This window comes from Neovison vison, chromosome 1 (assembly GCF_020171115.1).
Source record: "Neovison vison isolate M4711 chromosome 1, ASM_NN_V1, whole genome shotgun sequence".
In the NCBI taxonomy this organism is placed as follows: Eukaryota; Metazoa; Chordata; class Mammalia; order Carnivora; family Mustelidae; genus Neogale; species Neogale vison.
In genome coordinates, this window is record NC_058091.1 from 259539141 (window position 1) to 259559226 (window position 20086).

At 42.0% G+C, this 20086-nt stretch overlaps 1 protein-coding gene across 16 annotated transcripts in view; it reads right to left on the reverse strand.

Annotated features, from left to right (window-relative positions):
- The window catches only part of TENM2 (teneurin transmembrane protein 2), a 1132942-nt gene that overhangs the window by 403897 nt on the left and 708959 nt on the right, over positions 1-20086 (reverse strand). For 3 of the 16 annotated variants that reach the window (XM_044229908.1, XM_044229900.1, XM_044229891.1), the window contains one exon: positions 513-606. The exons of the other annotated variants lie outside the window; for them this stretch is intronic. In XM_044229908.1, the coding sequence (XP_044085843.1) occupies positions 513-579 (67 nt within the window). In that variant the 5' untranslated portion in view covers positions 580-606. The remainder of the gene's footprint in view (positions 1-512; positions 607-20086) is intronic. 16 annotated transcript variants of the gene reach the window in all.

Genomic DNA, 20086 nt, shown 5'->3' on the forward strand with positions numbered 1-20086 from the left:
GTCATTTCAGGTCCCAGCAACCCCTTATCTTATTCCACATTCCAGGCTGCTCCCAACCTCTGCAACCTAAGACCAGAACAACTTCATAATAAAGCAGTCTGCACAAAGGAATGTGGAAAGTGTGAATATGTTTGAGTCTGGCTCTTCCTCTTAGACAGTGGGAAAGTGATACATTATTCTGAGCTGTGACATTAATGAGGGTGATTAAGAACAGGCCTTTGATGTTAGAGTTCTTTTCCACTTGGTCCCTTTAAATGAAAGTATCATTCCTGCCCAATTCAGAACTGAGACATGCTCTGAAAAATTCAGGGAAAGAGAGAGAGAGAGAGAGAAATGGGGGTAAAGAACGAAGGGAAAGTAATGAAGGGGTGTGTTTCTACTTGAAAAAATAGAAACTAAGAAACCCCTATTTCAATTGTTTAGGTTATATTCTTAAAGTAAAGTTTTTTTTGTTTTGTTTTGTTTTGTTTTTTACCCAATTTGCAAAAAAAAAAAAAAAAAGGCAAACAAACCTGAAAGTCGACTTCTAGATGGATGTCTCTGGCAGTCTTGCAATATGTGGTATAAAATACAGTCCATTTTACAGGAAGAGGTATGCGGAGTTGGCTAGAAACGACAGACATTCATGAATTCAGCATGGCAGGAGGAGAGGAAGAGGAGGAAGAGGTTAGAGAAGTAAGTAGGAAAGTAAAAGTGAAAGGTGGAGATACTGAAGAGTAAAGATAAGAAAAGTATGAGAAGGTTTTTTTGGACACCCTCCAATCTCTAAAACATTATCTTTTACATATTTGAAAACTCCAAACTCAAGTGGAAGCAAGATAAAGCCAATTAGAGCCATTATGCCAGGAGGGAACCATGAAATATTGGTAGAAGGAGAGCTCACTGACTCGAGTGTGCCTGAAACCGACTGTTAAGTGGAAAAGTCTGGCAAGAAATTTCCTGTATCTCAGTTGCAAATGCCTGCTTAAAGCTGGTGTCCTGCTTCCCTTTTCCTCCCAAAGTTTGAGAGCCATTTACGAATGCATTCTGGTGATGCAGACCCCCAAATTACCAAACCCCATAACAGAACAAGGCTGCCTAGGAATCTGAACTTTGTTTACACAATTAGGAGACACTCACATGTGCATTCCGTAAATGACAAGGTTCCCGCAGCAAATTAACAAGAATAATTTTCCCATCTCAGGAGCTGTCAAGATGGGCCCTGCTGGCCAATTTATCTCACTCTAGCACATCTCTGGTGCTTGTCAATCAATATGTGAAACATTTGGTGCTGATTGCCATTTTTCTCTCCACTTCCTTTTGCCTCTTGTGCCAGGCAATTTACTGCAAGTCAATCAAGGTCGAAGCCGATCTTGTTTAAATAAAACACTGTTGAGCTTTTTTCACACCAACAATTTCAAAGACAGAATGAGCTGTATCTTTTACATTTACACTACCTTTTCTTTCCCCACTGGTTCTCCTAAAATGCCACCCTGGAGTTATAAGCCCTAACAAAAGCCACCTGGAGACTGAGAAAACAATGTTGAGAGGGGTGAGGACATGTGTATTTCAGATTCCTATCTGCACTATTCAAGATTCACTCAGCCAGCAGAGATGTCTTACCATGAAAGACATTCCTAAGGGTCCTACTGATACCAGTATGCCCTGATCCGAGGCAGAGCCCCACAGCACAGACCATCTACCCCCCATCATCAGAACTTGGAAACACAAAGCAAGTAATTTCAAGTGTTTGCCCTGGTGATTAGGGTCCTACAGTTGAGAAAGTCTTAAGACATTTTGGGGATAGTTCCCAATGAATCAAACTTAAACCTTTATTATCATCACTCTACGCATGGAAGAAGCAGCAAAGCCTACTGAAGTTCTTGAAAATAATCTGCTCATAGGTTTTGTTTTCAAAACCTCATTTCTCCTGCAAACCATCTATAATCTCTCTTTTTTTCTGAATAAATCCAGCTCTGGTTGCTTAGTAAAATATAACTTTGCAACCCCACCCCTGCATATGTTAAGAATAAACATTGAAATGAGGCCTGGCTAAATTTGACTCTCAAAGAAAGAAAGAAATACAGTTAGACAAATATAGAACTTCCTGAAAATAGTAACATGCAGCTTAACAGCTAAAGTAGTGCTATGCTCTCAAAGTGATTAATTAGAAATGAATGCTTTTTAAGTGCCTACTATTATATATAAGACGCAGCTCAGTGTTTTCAATAGTGTGATTTCTCCCATTTAAACCTAAAATAAAAAATCCAAACAAAATATTCTTATATTCTCAGAGCAAGAACGATCCCTTCCTTTTATGCCAAATGCAGTACTAATGGGGTTAACAGATCCCGTGTTAGCTCGTGGTCCTGTTTTGTTTCATCATTATTCTCAAGATACTATTGATGAAGTCCCTCTTCCATCTGGCTGTCTTTTCTTGAGTGTCTATTACACATCAGGCACCGTGGAAGATTCAATGGTGGGCAAAACTGAAGAACGCTCTGTTTCATGAAGTTCAGAGTCAGGTCAGGGTGTTAGACACGAATGAAGTCGTCTCAAAAATAAAAGTGTTATTACAAACTGAGACCAGCACTGTGCAGGGTCTCTGGACAGTGGTCTAAAGCAGGCAGAGAACTTGGGAATGCTCTTTGAGGCTATAAAGCAGCTCAACTCTGCCTGCCGGCGCTACTACCTGCCCTAGTCCAGGGCTGCTCCAAGTGTGGCTCATGAGCCCCAATCAACCAGCGTCCGAGGGGAGAAATACAGGGGTTGTAAGAAAATGGTTAGAAACTTTGATTAGAAACAACCTAACATTGCCACAATCAAGCACCTGATTAGTAGGAATGAGTCACCCTTTTGGGTGAGGTCAACCTCGCCCTTGGAAAGTCACAAACGGTACAAGGTGCACACAGGTCCTGTGCAGAAAGACCATATTTAAAGAGTCCCTTAAAAATTGGAGAATAAAAGCCTCCTTCACCACACACAGTTTAAGAAGTTCTGATCTGAGGATGTAAACAGTACCCTCCCCCTGTCTACCATTCATTACGCCAAACACTTGGCCTCCTGTAAGCCATGGGAGACAGCAATGCCTCCTTCTTGGTCTGAAAGGCCAAGACGTCTGGGTTGCCACGGAGCGGTAGCACTTAGAGACCTGTGAGAGATATTCTGGGATGGAAGAGCTGAATTTGGTCAGAAAGAAAGAATTCGCGTTTCTACATTTCTTTTTGCTATACAGCAAGCCCTGCAAAGTTAACTGCTGAGGAAAGCTGTTGGGTGCTGGGTTTATGTTCCGTTTCTCACTTTGGAGCTGGTAACATGAGTGTGATCTGTCTGGAAATTCACTGGACTGATACGGGCATCTCTCTCTCTCTCTCTATATATATATATATAATGCTTTTCAAGTGCCTACTATTATACATAAGATGTATGTACACACACACACACACACACGTTTGACAACTGAAAAGTTTTTTTTTAAAAGATTTTTATTGATTGATTTATTTTTTTTAAAGATTTTATTTATTTATTTGTCAGAGAGAGAGGGAGAGAGAGCGAGCACAGGCAGACAGAGAGTCAGGCAGAGGCAGAGAGAGAAGCAGGCTCCCTGCCGAGCAAGGAGCCCGATGTGGGACTCGATCCCAGGACGCTGGAATCATGACCTGAGCCGAAGGCAGCTGCTTAACCAATTGAGCCACCCAGGCGTCCCTTTATTGATTTATTTGACAGAGAGAGATCACAAGCAGGCAGAGAGACAGGCAGAGAGAGAGAGAGAGAGAGAGAGGAGGAAGCAGGCTTCCTGCTGAGCAGAGAGCCCGATGCGGGACTCGATCCCAGGATCCTGAGATCATGACCTGAGCCGAAGGCAGCGGCTTAACCCACTGAGCCACCCAGGCGCCCGACAACTAAAAAGTTTTAAAATGTCACCACCAAAAAAGACAAAGGCAAAGGAATTCCTTCAGGTTAAAGGAGATAGAAAAGACATGAAACACAATGCCACATGTGATCCTGAAATGAACTCCAGCCCAGGGAAGCAAGAGCGGACACCAGCCTATTCGGGGCAATGGATGATATTTACATATGGACTGAGGATTAGATCATGTATCAATGCTAACTTTGTGCTTTGGCACCTGGGCCGTGATTATGGAAGAGAATGTTTTTGTTCTTAGGAAACACACACTGAAGTACTCAGGGGTAAGTGAGCTTGATGTGGAGGCAACTAACTCTTAACTGTTTCAGGGAAAATTAGTGTGTGGGGGGCTGGTGAGAGAGAGGCAGAGAAAGGGAGTATTACTGAGCAAGGCAGAGAGAAGTGGGGGACAGAATGATAAAGCAAATGACAAATGGGGCAAACACACACAACGGGTGAGCCTGGTCTGGGGTGTACACGTGTTCTTTCCACTATTTCTGTAATTTCAAATCTACCAAAATAAAATATTACAAAAGTGAGGGTGACAATTTTAAATAAAAGTGAACTGGTTCTTGGAATGAATGACCAGCCTGACTGGGTGACACACAGTTGCTCCAACAAATTGGGTATTTTGTGCAATGAAAAGTGATGTGGCAAGGTCTCTCTCAGCATTCAGAGTCACTGGCACAATTACCCCTCAAATGGAGGTTGGGAAAGCTTGACAGTTCCCTAGGCGGACATGATTTTCAACAGAGTCTGACACAGCCTGATAGACCAAACATTCTTTTTTTTGACATTAATTCACTTGTGATTTTTACTGCAATGCTGAGCATCTTATCTGGAGGTGGTCCTTAATGGTGCATGGTATATTTTATTGATGTTTCTTTTATTCTGGTGTTTATCTTCCTCGTGATTATATCTGTTGCTACTCTCTGTCTCCTTCAAAATGCTATTCTCTTGTGAGACTAGGCACTGCTTGGAGGCTTAATGAGGCTTCTAGATTGTTTGCTGATTTATGGGGTTGGGTTCTCAGTTAGCATGGGGGGTGGGGAGAGGAAGGAGGCCAGAAGAAGTAGGGTGCTCTAGGATCAATGAAACAGTTTGTATCAAGTTCATTTTTTATGTGTGTAGAATCCTTCAGTTATAGGGGAACCTGTTGGGCAGAAAACACTTCGCCTTTAATGCCTGCTGTCCTTTCTCTCTCATAAGTTTTAAAGTATTATTATGAGATCCATGCATCACGCTCTACAGAATTCCAAATCTGTGTCTTAAGTTTCGCATAAAAGTGAGGGTCCCAGCTCTTCTGCTCTGAGCTCCCAGGCAAAGTTACACTTTTCTTTCCCTATAGTCAGCTTGACATTCAAATGCTTAACTATTGTTCCTTTTACACTTGCTTTGGAGGAAGGCGTGTGCTGGGTGTGCCTTAAATAAGGACATCTTGTGAATTACGTAGGTACTTCAGTTTCTTTCCCGTCCTTGGGAAGTTTTCCCATCATAAAAAAAAAAAAAAAAAAAAGTATTCTTTTTCTAAAAGAAACTAGAAACACGGCATGTGCTCGTTAAAATTAGGCCATCGTAATGGAGGACATAGTATTACATTTAGTTTATATTTTGCTCTCAATTCTTTAAACATATGCACGCTCGCATGTGAGTAGGCACACACGCAGTCTTTCATTTCCAAAATAAAATCCTATTAAAACACATCTGCATCTCAGGTTCTACCTAACCTCTACATTTTTCTCTCCTAAAAGCTATGATGCCTTGGTTTTCGATGCTAACAAATGTTATATGACAGGTTCACCGATTTACTGCTCTGCACCCTTTTTAATTATGGATGTATGAAGGAAAATTTCACTGAGAAAAAACAATAAATCACCAGTGAAATTATTTGTTAGTTGAATGAGCTGAATAAACAGTTGGCTTCAGGGCAAAGATTCGTCTGGCATCTTTTAAGTCATTCCATATTCTCCCTTTCAGTTGCTACACAGAAGCAGGACCGGGCCTGCAGGAATCAGCTGGGAACATAGATGTTGACGCCTAAGTGAGAAAAACGTAAACACTTGATCCACAGATGTCTTGAATGCTGGATAAAATAATTTTTGTCAACTTTTATTAATAATGACAGCCTTTAGAAACAGTTGAGTGCATACTGTATAGGCATGCCATTTCACTTAATTCTGACAACAACCCTATCTCCCTACACTCGCAACAACTTCTTGAAGCCAGAAAGTGGCAAACCCAGAATTCAAACCAGTTTCTGACTCCCAATCTGGAGCCCCTCAGCCATTAGATGCCTACAGAGTTCCTCAAAGGAAACCACACTGGCTCCAAAAAACCTTTGTGTGTTATTTAAGCTCTAAAACACAGAGCCCAAGTTCATGGTTGAAACCCCGGTTCATGCTACCTTAAATTTCTACAATGCTCTTTAGGTGATGAAGAAAGCAAGTTTTTCCAGTTCCTCCTCTGAGAAAACTGAGTTTGAAACAAAGTATGCAAGGAATAGGGCAGAGATGGGAAGCACAGAAAAATGTGCCATCCCTGGACTTCCTTCTGGGAGCTGAAGGAAGAGTAGTAAGGTGGTTAGTTTCAATTTGAAAGCATGGGATGTGTCAGGAATGATAACTAGCTATAGCTATTTTTACAATAAATGTCCCCCTCAGTGTCACAAGCAGACATCGAACATGGGAAGCTTCCACGTAGGAATTAGTTTAGTGCCTTTCCTGGATGTCCCCATTGAACTCATCCAAAAAGCTATGAAGAATCATGGCCACTTTGAACGCATTCATACAAATAGCACTGACAGTTTTTAAGCAAGGACAAATGTCTAGCTTTGGACTTCTTCTCCCAACAGCAAGTCGGCTGCCCATAGTGCATCCCATAAATATCTCAGCTGGAGACTTTGTTTAAAGGTACTTAAATGGACCCTGGAGCTCCCAGTTCTGGAAACAGACTTGAGTCTGGTAATCAGATCCTCACGTTAGAATTGCCAAGCATCTCTGCAGCTTCTCTTGTGTCATTAAGCTTCAGAGTTCTCATCCGTATATTGATTAGATATTGCTTTATGTTGGACATTACACTCTTGTGCAGAGACAACTTCTTTTGATTTAGGATTTCAGACTAGTGGCTCACGTCCTTATTTCTGATGCGCATTTTCTACTCGCCTCGATACTATGCGGGTGCAGGTTTCAAAGGGCTTCACGGGGACATTTCAAGGGAAACCAAGACAGGAACCCAGGGGCCCTAGAAGGTGGAAGATGCTACAGAGCTCCCTGGGGCAGTTTTGTTTATGGCTTCCTGTTATGGTTCGTGTTGCTATGGTTTCATGAAAGATGACTGCACCCTTTCTTCCCACTACAAATGCAGAAAAAGGTGATGATGGGCAGAAATAATGCCCACTTCACATACCATGAAAACTAGCTGTGTGCTCTGGTCTATAGTCCATAGCATTTAGGCACTGACTACCCGGTGGCTTGGAGGCAGACTGAAAAATGCATCAAGGATGTAAAATCTTGACTGTGTCTGTAAGATAAAAATACATACCTCAATAGGAAAATGGGCAAGGTGGAGGTGGACATGGACTGCTCAGATGCACAGATGCTAAGATGCTAATTGTAATGAGATGAAATGAGGTTTGACCTCACTAGTGATCAAACAAATGCAACTTTTTAAAAAATGATGGGATGTGTATTTTTAAATTAGCAGCTGGACCCAGAGTTTAGTAAATGTAATATCTAATGCTGGGAAACATCTGGGAAATTCAGCATTCTCATAGAGTGACAGGAGAGTATATAGAGAAATACAAATTTTTTGGAGAGTGATTCAACAGTGTGTTCACAACCTTGAATTATTCAACTTCCAGGACAGTCTCCTGAGGTCATTATCAGAGAGGGACAAGAAAGAGGTGCGGCGGCTCCCTCTATCCCTTTCTCTGTAGCGGTAAAAACTGAGAAATTCTGTATCTAACAGGAGCGGTGTGCCTAAGTAGCCAATGGTGAATCCGTATGTTCCATCACACATAGTCTATAAAATAGGATTTTAGAAGAATACTAAGCCATGTGAGCAAATAGAAACACTATTATACATATCTATGTACTTACACAAAAAATACTGTATATTAGTAGGGTCATTGCTCATTTTCTTCTTTATATTTTTCTCTACCTTTCTGAATTTACTTGAACTTAAAAAAGTGAACATAAGGTACCTTTGTGGCATGTGTGTGTTTGTGTATGTGTTTGTATGTGTGTATAATTGTACATATATTAAGATACATATGTATCTTTACCAGGAATCGTGGCCTTTTCTGATGTCACTGAGTTAATTGTACCCACCCACAAATCCTATAGGAAATGGACACAGTAGGATATGTTCTGTTTTACTAGAATGTTCACACTTATCACAGTGCAACAAATAAGGCACTGTGATGAAAGTCCTGGTTGAAATTGTTGAAAGTGTGACACTCTTCCTTTTTTGTGGTAAGGCAGCTTCAAAACAGAGTAGGCCAACTCAGTGATATAGAAATCTGAAAATGTGTCAACCCACAGCTGGGTGGGTCCTTCAAAAGATGTCACATTTGTCACAGTGGCTCCCACCTCAATTTTGAGAGTCCACAAACTCCTCATGGTGTCCTCAAGTGGTCTTAGATGTCTCCACTGCAAGCTCGCAGGGGGTCAGGCCTGGTCTGAAACCCTTTGGTGAATGGGACTGTTTGTTAACTCCAATAGACAATTATGAAGGGCAATTAAAAATTCAAATTATGTTAATAGGCCAGAGAAAAATGACTGTTTGCAGAAATCAGTAGCAATTACCAGACATAATGGTTCTCAATTAGGCTGGAGGGGATTTTCAGTCATTCATAATTCACTATCTTAAATGTATCATAAAAAAGTAATTGTTACTTGTTAATAAAACTTACTTAAAAACAACGCAGCTATCTTGGATAGAAAGTAACTCTTCTCTCTCCCTCCTCAGTTTTTAAAAAGGTAGCGTCTTAATTTTAAAAGCTAGCGCGGGCTGGTGTGAAACAGAATCAAACAATGCAAATGGGTTTAAAAGAAAAAAAGCTGTTTCTGGCCCTCTACTTGCACTTTCCCAGGGGAAACCATTGTTTTATCAATTCAGTGAATATTCTTCCTCCCAACCACCTCTGTGCTCCCATTAAAAAGAGGGGAGGGGGGTCGAGGAGACTGTCCAAGGAATATGTTGTATTGATATTTTTAGTCAATTAAAGGTGAAAACATAAAAACATTATCTTGCTGCTTCTGTCATGTTTGTTTTTCTTCCAAGGTTTTTGATTTTTTTTATTTTTATATTCATATGCAGCTTCCATTACCCCTAGGAATATAGTCAGCATTCATGCATGTCCTTACAATTCTATTCTGAGGTAATGCACTTTGCTGTATAAATTGTACTGCACATAGGATGCGATTCAAGGACTCTGACCAGTTGGTTCCAAGCTTTATTTCTGGTGCTTCTGGGAGAACCAAAAAGGGCTACAAGAAGCAAGAGACAAGGTGAAAGGGTACGGGAAAAGACTCGTAAATAACCGAAGGATTAAAAGAATGGGTTTTTCTCTTGCTGGGTGCCACCTGATAATGCCTCTTTTGTCTACTGTTATGGCTCGTGTTGAAAAAAATGACAGTGGTGTTCTTAATTTTCTTGCTTAATCTAGAAAACATACTACAACTTTAAGACCCAAATTGTAGCTCTGCATCCAACAGAAAGACTGCAGCGAAGATAAGAATGAGCCCTTTCTGTCCCCATGCAATGATATTCTCACTTTGCTGAGACGCAGTTCAGCAGTATTGCCAGAAACTTCTCTACAAGGATGCTCTAAGCTACTCTGACGCAGGCACTTCATAGACATGATCTTATTTAATTTTTCACCATCATATCATGAAGTGGGCGTTTTTCTATCCCCATGTGACAGAGGAGGGTACGGAGCCTTCAGAGAGGGTCAGTCCCATGCTCAGAGGAATACTGAGTTAGTGGCAGTGCTGGTATTTGAACCCAGATACATCTTGGTCAGAAGTATACAAACATTTCCCTCCAATGCACAGTCTTTTTGTTGAAATCATATAAACATGCACAACTGTGAGATGTCATAGGTTATGACATCTCAACATACGACTGCCCTATATTTTTCTTTCTTTTAGGGAAATGATGCTACCCGCTACCTGGACTGGTGAACATCTTTGGGGTAGTTAAGAACACAGAGTCAGCCACACATACACAAATGATCCTGATTTTGTACGTTTTTTCAAAAGTATTTGGAGCAATGAAGACTGCAGGAGTTTATTTTGAAAACAATTATCAATAAAGAAAGAAAGTACCTATAGTCTGTCCTTCTTGGACTTGTGTCTTAAAAGTGGGTGTACTTTCAATGGGAGCAGAAAAAAATCCCCATAAACAAGTACGTAGCATATACATTTTGTAGATCTACCCATGGCTGGCTTCTTGCTATCATTCACATCAGAGTTCAAGCTTCCCTCTCGGAAACGATTTCCCCTCCAGCCCCTCTAGAGTAGGGGGTTTAAAGTACCCATTACTCTCTCTCACACTCTTATTTCATGGTCTTTCAAACATGACTTACACTGATGTTCTGGTAGTTTGCCTATTTATGCCTGTCTCTGCTTCCTGGGGAGTCAGCTCCACCAAAGCAAGGTCCTCATCTGATGTGTTCACCACCATATTGCCATCGCTAACTCTGTGCCTAGCACATAAATATTTGCAGATGCACAAAGAGAGGTTTACAAAATTAAGTGCTGATTTTCACAAACAGTCAGGTATGGGCTTCTAGGAATGGCCTGTCATCTGTAAGAGTCCTAGGATGTAAGGGTAACCAGGTCCCAAGTAAAAATAAAACCTGGACTTGGTGGCTGTTCTAGAGATGGAAAAACTGACATCATCACAGGGATTTGGAAAGGAAGTGGGGAACCAGGAGGTCTCTTCCCTCTGCCCCTTCCTGAGGCTGACTAGAGACTCAGCAGCTCAAAGTAGCAGAAAGGAAGCATCAACATTGCTTCAGTTGGGGCTAGACAGTTTGCCCATGTGGGTGGTACTGTTTTCAGTGGGACTACAGCTCTCTGTCCAGAGGAGAGTGCTTTTCTCTTCGGTAGTAGTGTTTCATGGTTTTAATGATGTCAGGACTGCCAACTCAAGGCTGTTGATTAGGTAAAAGACTGTATTAATATTTGCATCAATTGATCAATGGGAAGAGATGAGACTTGGAGGTACCACGGTGACTTTCTTGACTAGGATCTGCATTGTTTTTCCTTTCCATGTATGAAAGCTTTGCACCTGACTTACAAGGTAAGAGTGATTGATTCTATTTTTCTATTTTAAAAAAGTTTTCATGATATTTGCAAATTTTAAAATAAAACACAATGTTGAAATGGATAAATAAGTGCTTAAGGAACTTTACAAAGGAAGATCTGTATAAAGAGGAACGACGTCTTCTTTTTCCTCCTCCCCACCCTCACGCTTTGCCTCCCCCTCCTAGTAAACCCACTCTCTGGCTAGAACTACTCTGGATGGTTTGTTATGTGTCCAGCGAAACACCGATCGAACTTAACAATCAGCTCTGCAGAAATAAGCAGCTCTGATTTGAAGCGTTTTCTGATTTCTGTGGAGTAAATACTCTTCACCACCTACAATTTCAGGTTAAGGTTATGGTGGAATTGGGCAAGGGTGTTGTACGATCAGTTCTACGAGACAGTGCAAGTTGTCTCTAGCACACCGCTTTGTGTTCCCTTGAATTATCTCTATTGCTCTCCTTTCCTTCCCTCTTCTCTTCTTGCTCCTTCCATCCTTCCTTCCTCGCATATCCACTTGTACATAAACAGACATATGTCAGTCATTGTCATACGGGAGCACAGCATTTTGTCTGGCAACTTCCGCTTTCTCACGTGTTACACTGAGGCTCTGCATTTTGAAAATCTCTTGTCACTGGAGACACCCCACGCTAGCTCCAGAGCAAGGCTGAGAGTCCCTCCGTCCGCACAGACAAGCCCGGGAGCGTGCGCGTGTGAGCCCACACACCCGCTGCAGTCTATCTGTCGGAAAAGGGAGTAATTCATCACTGGGCAGCAGGTTCTGCTCGGGTGCTTTATTGTCCTGACCTCATTAAAAGCATGTAATCCACGCAGTGCCGTAAATCTATGCCTCTAAATACTTTCCTCTTTAAATTTTTAATACCGCACACATGAAGGGAAAGGTTAAAGCCAATTAAAAGAGATACAAATACCATTATTACTGCCCTGACAAACAGTTAGTTATTGGATTTGGTCGTTTCAGTTTAGAAAGCCATTACTTTTGTTCCTGAATGAATTAGTAATCAAGCTGTTTATTGACTTGTCTCATCTCCGAGATGCTAAATATTTTTTTGGTCCATTCTCTCTCTCAATTGGCATCATTCCTACACACATAAAAATTACAGACAACTTAAGGTCTAAGTGCAAACAGTAGCTGCACAGCTGCCTGTGGAAGCCCACATATGGACACGGCCGTCGTTTGCACTGTGGTCCAGAAAGGAGAGAGCCACTCAATTCATTCCTACGCAGCAAATAGTTGTTATTGTCCTTGCTGTTGTTTCCCCTCCCATTAAAGCTATTATAGGATCCTGACAAATACTAAAAGCATTTAGAGCTGAAAGAACGCTGGGAAAATTGCCGTAAAAGGATTGACAAATGATGATCTTTCTGTCCGCAAGGTTCTTATTTCCTGTGCAAAATGGACCAAAAGAATAAAGAAAAAGAGACAATCATTAATGTAGGAATTTGGTCTTGTTTTCTGACATGAATTCATATTTTCCATTGCATTGAGCCAGAAACGTGACTCTGTTTATGACAAGACTGCAGCACTGTTGCTGTTTCAGGCTGTGTGGGGTGCCTCCGTCGCCTCTGACACTCTCTTCACTCCCCCCGGAGCACAATTTAGGTTCTACGGGATCTAAGAGGACCTAAGGATATGTAAGAGCTGATCTGAACTTGGACCAAACATCCATCCAGGCAACCTTGTCAGAAACAATGCTGTTTAGTGTTGGCTTCTGCATAAAGGCACACCTGCAGACCTATGTCCATAAGAATTTATACAACTCACAATTCATATAAGTGGCCTATCATTTTTCCTGGTATCCTGCTGTTCCTACCTATAAGAAGTCAAAGTCAGGTATACTTAAAAAAAAAAAAAAAGAAAAGAAAAGAGAAAAAAAAAGAGAAGAAGAAAGGAAAGCTTTCAGAATGTCACGGAGCTCAGATTTCAAAGGAGAGCATGAAACACACATGTTGATAAGGAAAATCACAACAGAGAGCAAAAGAGAGAGAGAGAGTAGAATGAAATATTTTCCAATTAGGAGGATAAGAGCCTTAAACTGAGAAGGAAGACTTTCTATATTATCTTGGGACTGGAAGGTCTAGTAGAGTGAGCTTGGAGTGTGTCCCCTGGACTGGCAGAAACACCACTTTCTGAGGACTTGTTATAAATGCAAACTGGGGGGGCGCCTGGGTGGCTCAGTGGTTTAAGCCTCTGTCTTCAGCTCAGGTCATGATCTCAGGGTCCTGGGATCGAGCCCCACATTGGGCTCTCTGCTCAGCGGGGAGCCTGCTTCCCCCCCTCTCTCTGCTTGCCTTCTGCCTACTTGTGATCTCTCTGTCTATCAAATAAATAGATAAAAATCTTAAAAAAAAAATGCAAACTGGGGGACCTGGCCCAGATAGACTGAAGTAGAAATTTGGGCTAGGGCCCAACTGAGTGTTTCAACAAGCCCTCTGGAGACGTATGACACCCAGTGAAATTTGAGAATCTTTGTTCTACAGAAAACACTTTGTTCAGCTGGTTCTCTTCAGTCTGTTCTTGTAGTTGGTCGTCATAACCTTTTCAACATGAGCGGACCACTCTGTCCTTTGTTTGCTTACCATGCCACACACCACAACACACCACACCGATCTGTTTAAGTATCTTTCTCTCCTACTAGACCCTAAGCTCCCTGAAGTCAGGGGCTTTATCTGATTCACTTCTTTACTCTCAGTGTTCAGCCAGGGGATTGGACCAAAGCAGATGCTTTAGGAAATTAAATATAAGATAAAATGGCTAGATAAGCCCCATGAATGAAAAAGAAACTTAGAAGTATATATATCCATTGAAAGTCTTAGTTCTAACTTAGGAAGACCCATGCCTACATAAAAATGACTTCTTTCTTTTAAAAAGAAAGAAAAAGGAAAAAATGGTCAAAGGAACATTCTTAAGCAACTTCTAATGGGGTCACTGTTTGTTCTTTTGGGAAAAGCAAGAAATAATTGAACACACCTCTTACAAAGTATGTTGACAACCCTGTTGGTCTGAATATTCCTTTGAGGGTTTCACATTCAGACAGGACCCATCTGCCCATGTGACGATAGACATTCTCAAATTGAAAATAATCTGAATACAGGCTTATAATAAACCCACAAGAACTACTAGTTCCAGACCAACGGATTAATGATGTCAAACCCCTTGGAATTTCTGTCCCTCAGTGTGTCAGAGGGTCGAGGGCAGTTCTTGGAAAGAGGAGATATCCCGAAACTATTCTAACTGCCTCTCCACGAGGAGTTCAAAAACCAAGAGGTGATGTTCCTGGTCCTTTGTAGACTTTGCTGACACTTTGGAGATGTCCTGTTTAACCTTTATTTTCTCCCACGGAGTTTATCATGGCATTACATCTAAGCTGGTGAAGGTCTACCTTATGCTCTGAATCAGATCACTTGTGTTCTAATCCAGGTTCTAATACTTTCTGGCTTCTTTAGCTTTTCTAAGCCTCAGTCTCCTCTCTGTAAAATGGGAACAGACATAATACTTAAAGATTAAGTAAAAAATTTACATACATACACACATGCATGCAGGCATGCATATATGTATTTATATGTGTATGTATGTGTGTGTATATATGCATGTGTGTGTGTTTACTTCTATATAAAGTTATCTGATGTATAATAAGAGCTTAATACTACTATTATTAACTAATAATTATATGCTACCAGGGCTTCTTAAACTAGAATCCATGGGCCTGTAGAAATTCATGAAATGGACAAAAGAATGTCCATAAGCTCCCTGAGATAATCAGCAAAATGTTTCACGTCTGTATAGATTCATTTTCTCTGGGCATACAGCCCAAAACTTTAATCAGATTCTCGGTGTGGCCCATGGCTCATAGGTGGTAAAGAACCATGGTGTTGAGGGTTTTAGTAGTCAGAGTGTGTCCTCAACAAGTTGGCAAACCAGGAAAATGAGGCAGTTTCTGTAAGGCTGGTGTCTCACGCTGGGCATGATATGTGGCTCTGGGACCTCCATTTTTAATTCCACGCAATGTGTGTTTGTTTATTTTCCTTCTTCCACTTCCTAACAGGAAATAGCATTTCAAATGCATTCCACCACGAGGATATTCAGACACTTAATTTTCACCTTGAACACCCCCAAGATTTTAAAAAAAAAATACGAGAGCTTCAGTCGACTTCTCCCGACCTGCCAAGCACAGTGTTCTTAGCAGCAGCAAAAGTCAGTCTGAAAAAACTTCTCTGTTTTTGATGGGTTTCTCTGGATGCTGTCAGCCTGGGAGACTGTATGAGCAAGGCAGAGGAGGAGAAACCACACTGGCCTACGTGTAAGAGCACTGGGGTCTGTCTCGATCACTGTCCTGACCAGCCCCTTACTTGAACCAAAGTGGCTTCTCCTCCAGGCTTCTCTCTTTATCTGTCAAACAGGAGTTACACTGGATCATCATTTCCCAATCTTTTATGTACAAAGGTCCAGATTTAATATAGAAATGGTTATGCTGGGGTGTCATTTTTTTTAATCAACTGTCCTATAATCATAAAAAGAGCCCCTCCTTTTTGAAAATTTGAAAAAAATTTGGAAAGACTATCCATCCGGATGGACAGATGAAAAGTAGCATTTGTTCTGGCTACAGATAGCCAATGGTGAACATAGGAGTTCAAGAACCCATTAAACAAGTATCTATACAGCATTTATGAAATGGCAGTGTCTTCCATACAGCTAAGGATATAGCATCAAACAAAAATAGTTGGTGCCTTCAAGGACATGGACCTTCCTTGAAGGGAAGAGACACCTATAAATAAATACATACAGGATGGTTTTAAACTGTACTAGTGCACACTGCAAAGGGTTACAGGATCATGAAAGAGAAAAATGGGGGTAGGGATGATTTTAGATAAACGTGACAGGGTCAGCAACTGAACTGAAATCTGTGGGATGATGGTAGCTGACCTTCCAAAGAGGCAGAACTTTCTGATGAAGAGAGTACCTCAGGTCAGCAGGGTCTAGTGTAAGGAAGGCACTTCACTTCTCTCGGACTTATTTCACTGTCTGTAAAATGGGTATGATAATGGGACACAGTCCATTAGGCTGCTACAAGGATTAAAATAGCTAGTAATTACAATTTGCTTAGGACAAAACCTGGCAATATGCCAATGGATTGCCACAAAATAAGTATCATGATGAGAGAGGTAAAAGCATGTGCCAAGGTCCTGAGGCGGACAAGAACTGGGTACCATTGAGAAACTCTAAGGAGGGTATGGCTCTTAGGTAAACTGTAAGTGAGAAGGTGGTGGAAACAGAAGCTGGAGAAGCAGCAGGGGAAGGAGAATTAAATCCCAAGTTCAATGGGAAGACAGTGGAGACTTCATATCCCCAGAGGACCCCTCCTGTTCATTCTCCAAAGCCAGAAAATTATTATCTCTGATTTGTTTTTTGTATAGCAGATGATTCTCTAAAATAACCCCTCAAAGGGAACAGCTTCTTTAGGTATGAAGTTTTAAATAAAGAACCCCTGTTTCATTCATGCTCATTAAACTATTTTCCCCCCACCAAGATCCCTGCAATAATAAATATAATTTAATGACTTTGGTTCCTTGAGCTGCAGGTGTTGGAATATTGTATTTATTAACATATTTTAAGCCCTTTAAAAAGACTGCATTAATTCCTGTGATAATTTAGTACCCATAATACATTCTCTGTTCTGAATAGATGTTAATCACCACAGAATGACTGATTTGCCCGTGTACGAGCTAAGCCATGCTCTAACTAGTAGCTAGGAACTTTAAAATTCAATATTGTTACTGAAACTGTTGATTAAAATTTAGTTGCAATAATTGTTGAGGACTCAAACCAAGACTGAACAATTGGATTCTCTGCCACTGAAGATGAATGAGATATTTCTGAATGTTTGTGTTTCCCGTAACACTGTACTTGGGGAAGAAAAAAAAAAAAAGTTCAGCTAATTCTGGTTATTCTGAACCAGCCTGGGTTGGTTAGTAAAGAGCAGCAAGAAGGACGTTACTTCTGAGAAATATACTGAACCCCAAAGCCAGGCTGGAGGGAGGTAGCCGATCTGCCCCCTTCTATCTTGAAGATGGAAGGGGAGGGTCATAATTTTTATTTTTATTTTATTTTATTTTATTTTATTTTTTAAGACACAGAGAGAGCACTGTGGTTTTTTTTAGACACAGCGGACAGAGGGCGAGAGAGAAGCAGACTCCCAGCTGATCAGAGAGCCTGATGTGGGGTTTGAGCCCAGGACCCTGGGATCATGACCTGAGCCAAAGGCAGATGCTTAACCAACTGAGCCACCCAGGTGCCCCAGGAGTGTCAGTAATTGCATGCCAATTTCCACCCAGTGGAGGCAGGCCCGGGGCTGTGCCACAGTCCCAGTACCCTACCAACTTAAATTGAAATGACTGTGGAAACAGAAGAAAAAGCCAGATCGTGAAATTTGGACTAACGAAATGAAATGATAAAATTGAGTACAGAGTAAAGAACAACTGTAAATGCCAGGTTCTGAGATAAGGACCCTCTCATGAATTATTTAATCACATTACTACCCTGTCGGAGAGGTACCATGATTAGCCCTCATTTCACCTAGAACTCAGAGAACTTAAGTAACTTGCTCAGAGTCACACAGCAGGTAAGGGGTAGGGCGTCCAAGTCTGCACTCCTACCTTTTGTTCAGATTGCCTCTATAGCTGATGACTCAGTCATTCAATCAATCATCCATGTAGGAAGGACATTGAAATGCATAATGAAATATGTAATACAGTACTATGTGTCAGAAAAACTCTTATTTAAAACAAAAACCTAACAACTTTTCCCTCCTGGCTTGGAGGTTGGTGATGGGAAATAGTATCATTTGCTTCTGTCGGGAACTCGACCTCTATATGATTGTCTTCCTTCAGCAGAGGGTGTCGGGACAGAGGGAACAGACTGGCTTCTGTCCACCAGCGTGCCGACAAGGGCACTGGCTTTGGGGGCAGGTGCGGAGTAGTGTGCTGGTGCCGCGCTGCTCTGAACACATACAGTGGGACAAACACTTGAATTTCTGGCCAGTTGGGGAGAGATTCAGAGGGGAACTTTGCAGGGAGCTGGAGCGCCAAGTGGACAGATCTTCCTTCACTTAGCTCACTTGAACAGCAGAGACTGTGTAAGAAATCAGGAGGCCATCGGATATCTCAAGTTCTTTCTACCTCTGGCATAGGAAAATCTTCCTTTCTCTCAAAACTTCAATGAAGTCTACTTGGTATTGAGGTTTTGGGGAGATGCTTTTGTTTGCTGGTTTGTGACTTGATGTTTGCACCTAAGAAGGGAAAGGGGCCAAGTCCCACAAGCACCTCAGTGTGAAGCAGAGAGAAAGGAACAACACGGGCTTCGATAGGCTCTTAGACCTTCAGAACTTGGTGCTTCTGAGAAGCATCCAGAAGTAAAGGCGTCTAAGGACAGAAGCCCAGAAAACACACAGAAGTTGGGGACCAGGGATTTGAGCTGATATCTTGGTCACAATTTATTTTGGTCATCGTTAACGTTATTCCCACAGAGTTGAGAACTATTAGCATCCGCTCTTCAGACAGACACATGAGGACAGTGAGCGCTCAGTCACTTCAGCAAATGCTATGACGCCCAGCTCTCTGACTCCAAGGCGGCCACACAGCCCTGGCCCATCCGAGGTCTCCCTGCTGCCAGCCTGGTGCTTACCTAACTCCCAGAGAGCACTGACAGTGGGGGAGGCAGAGCCCGTGGGAAGGTGGTGGGGTCCTGACCGGTCTCTCCTGGGAGACGCTGCCCAGAGTAGCAGCAGCCCTTCCCGGTCTGGGGCCAGGTGAGGGGTAAGCAGTAGTAGTTCACTGAAGGTCTAGAAGATTACTCCCAGACTCCCTTCCACCACCCCAAGTAAACATCAAGTGGGGGTTGTGTTCTCAAATGACAAGCCCGTGGAACCCCCTAGGGCTTTCTATGAGAAGTGGAAACATCTCTGCTGTTACCATGGGGTAGATAGTTAAATTATTGGTGAGAAAATTAAAAAATTAAAAATAAGGAGAAAAGATCCCCACACCATGTACTACAGCGGCCAAGCAAAAAAGCACTCATTAGTCACGACAGACTAATTGTGTGTGTCGGTGTTTCAACCTGCATTTCTGTTTCCACCTCCAGAAGCTTTGACTCCATGAGGAATCCAAACACGCCCCATTATATAAACACACACACACACACACACACACACGCACAAGTCCAGATGTAAACAAATGTAGGTCTTTAACACCTATTTCAAAAGCAGATTTTCAAGTGGGGGCACTTGGAAATTGCAAAATTTGGGGGACAATTTCTCTCCAAAGACAGTTTATGTTGTGTAAAAACTCCTCTAAAGTCTTTTCAGATTTAAAGCAAGCTAGCCAGAGGATGAAATCCCTTTATGGGGACCTGCTGTCCATTCGTAAAGGTTGCAAGCTAGCAGCCCCCAGGCTCCATCTGGGACCTTCGCATTTAACTGTTTGGTCCACACAGTGGCAGCCAGCGCAAGATTTTCTCCAAGTCAAATTAGACATGGAAATTGGAGCTCTCACATAAACCTCCGTGCTGGTGTTTTTGTGTTTTTTTTTTTTCCTTTTTTTTTTTTTTTTTTTTTTTTGTGGCTGGTCCTTGCCGTCTGCCCATCCACGAGCTGCCTAGCTGCCTTGGGCTTCCCACAGGATGGTGCAAACTGGCGGTGTGGAAAGTCATTCACTGTGAGGCCTGTGCTCATGACTCCAGTACAGTCCTCTGCCTTCCTTGCATACTAACATTACTGGACCTGGCACCCAAAGTCAACCATTTTCTGGGCCCAGAAGGCTCTGTCCACTGTCTTCCAGGGGACATTTCCAGGCTCCTTTCTTGACCAAGAGCCTC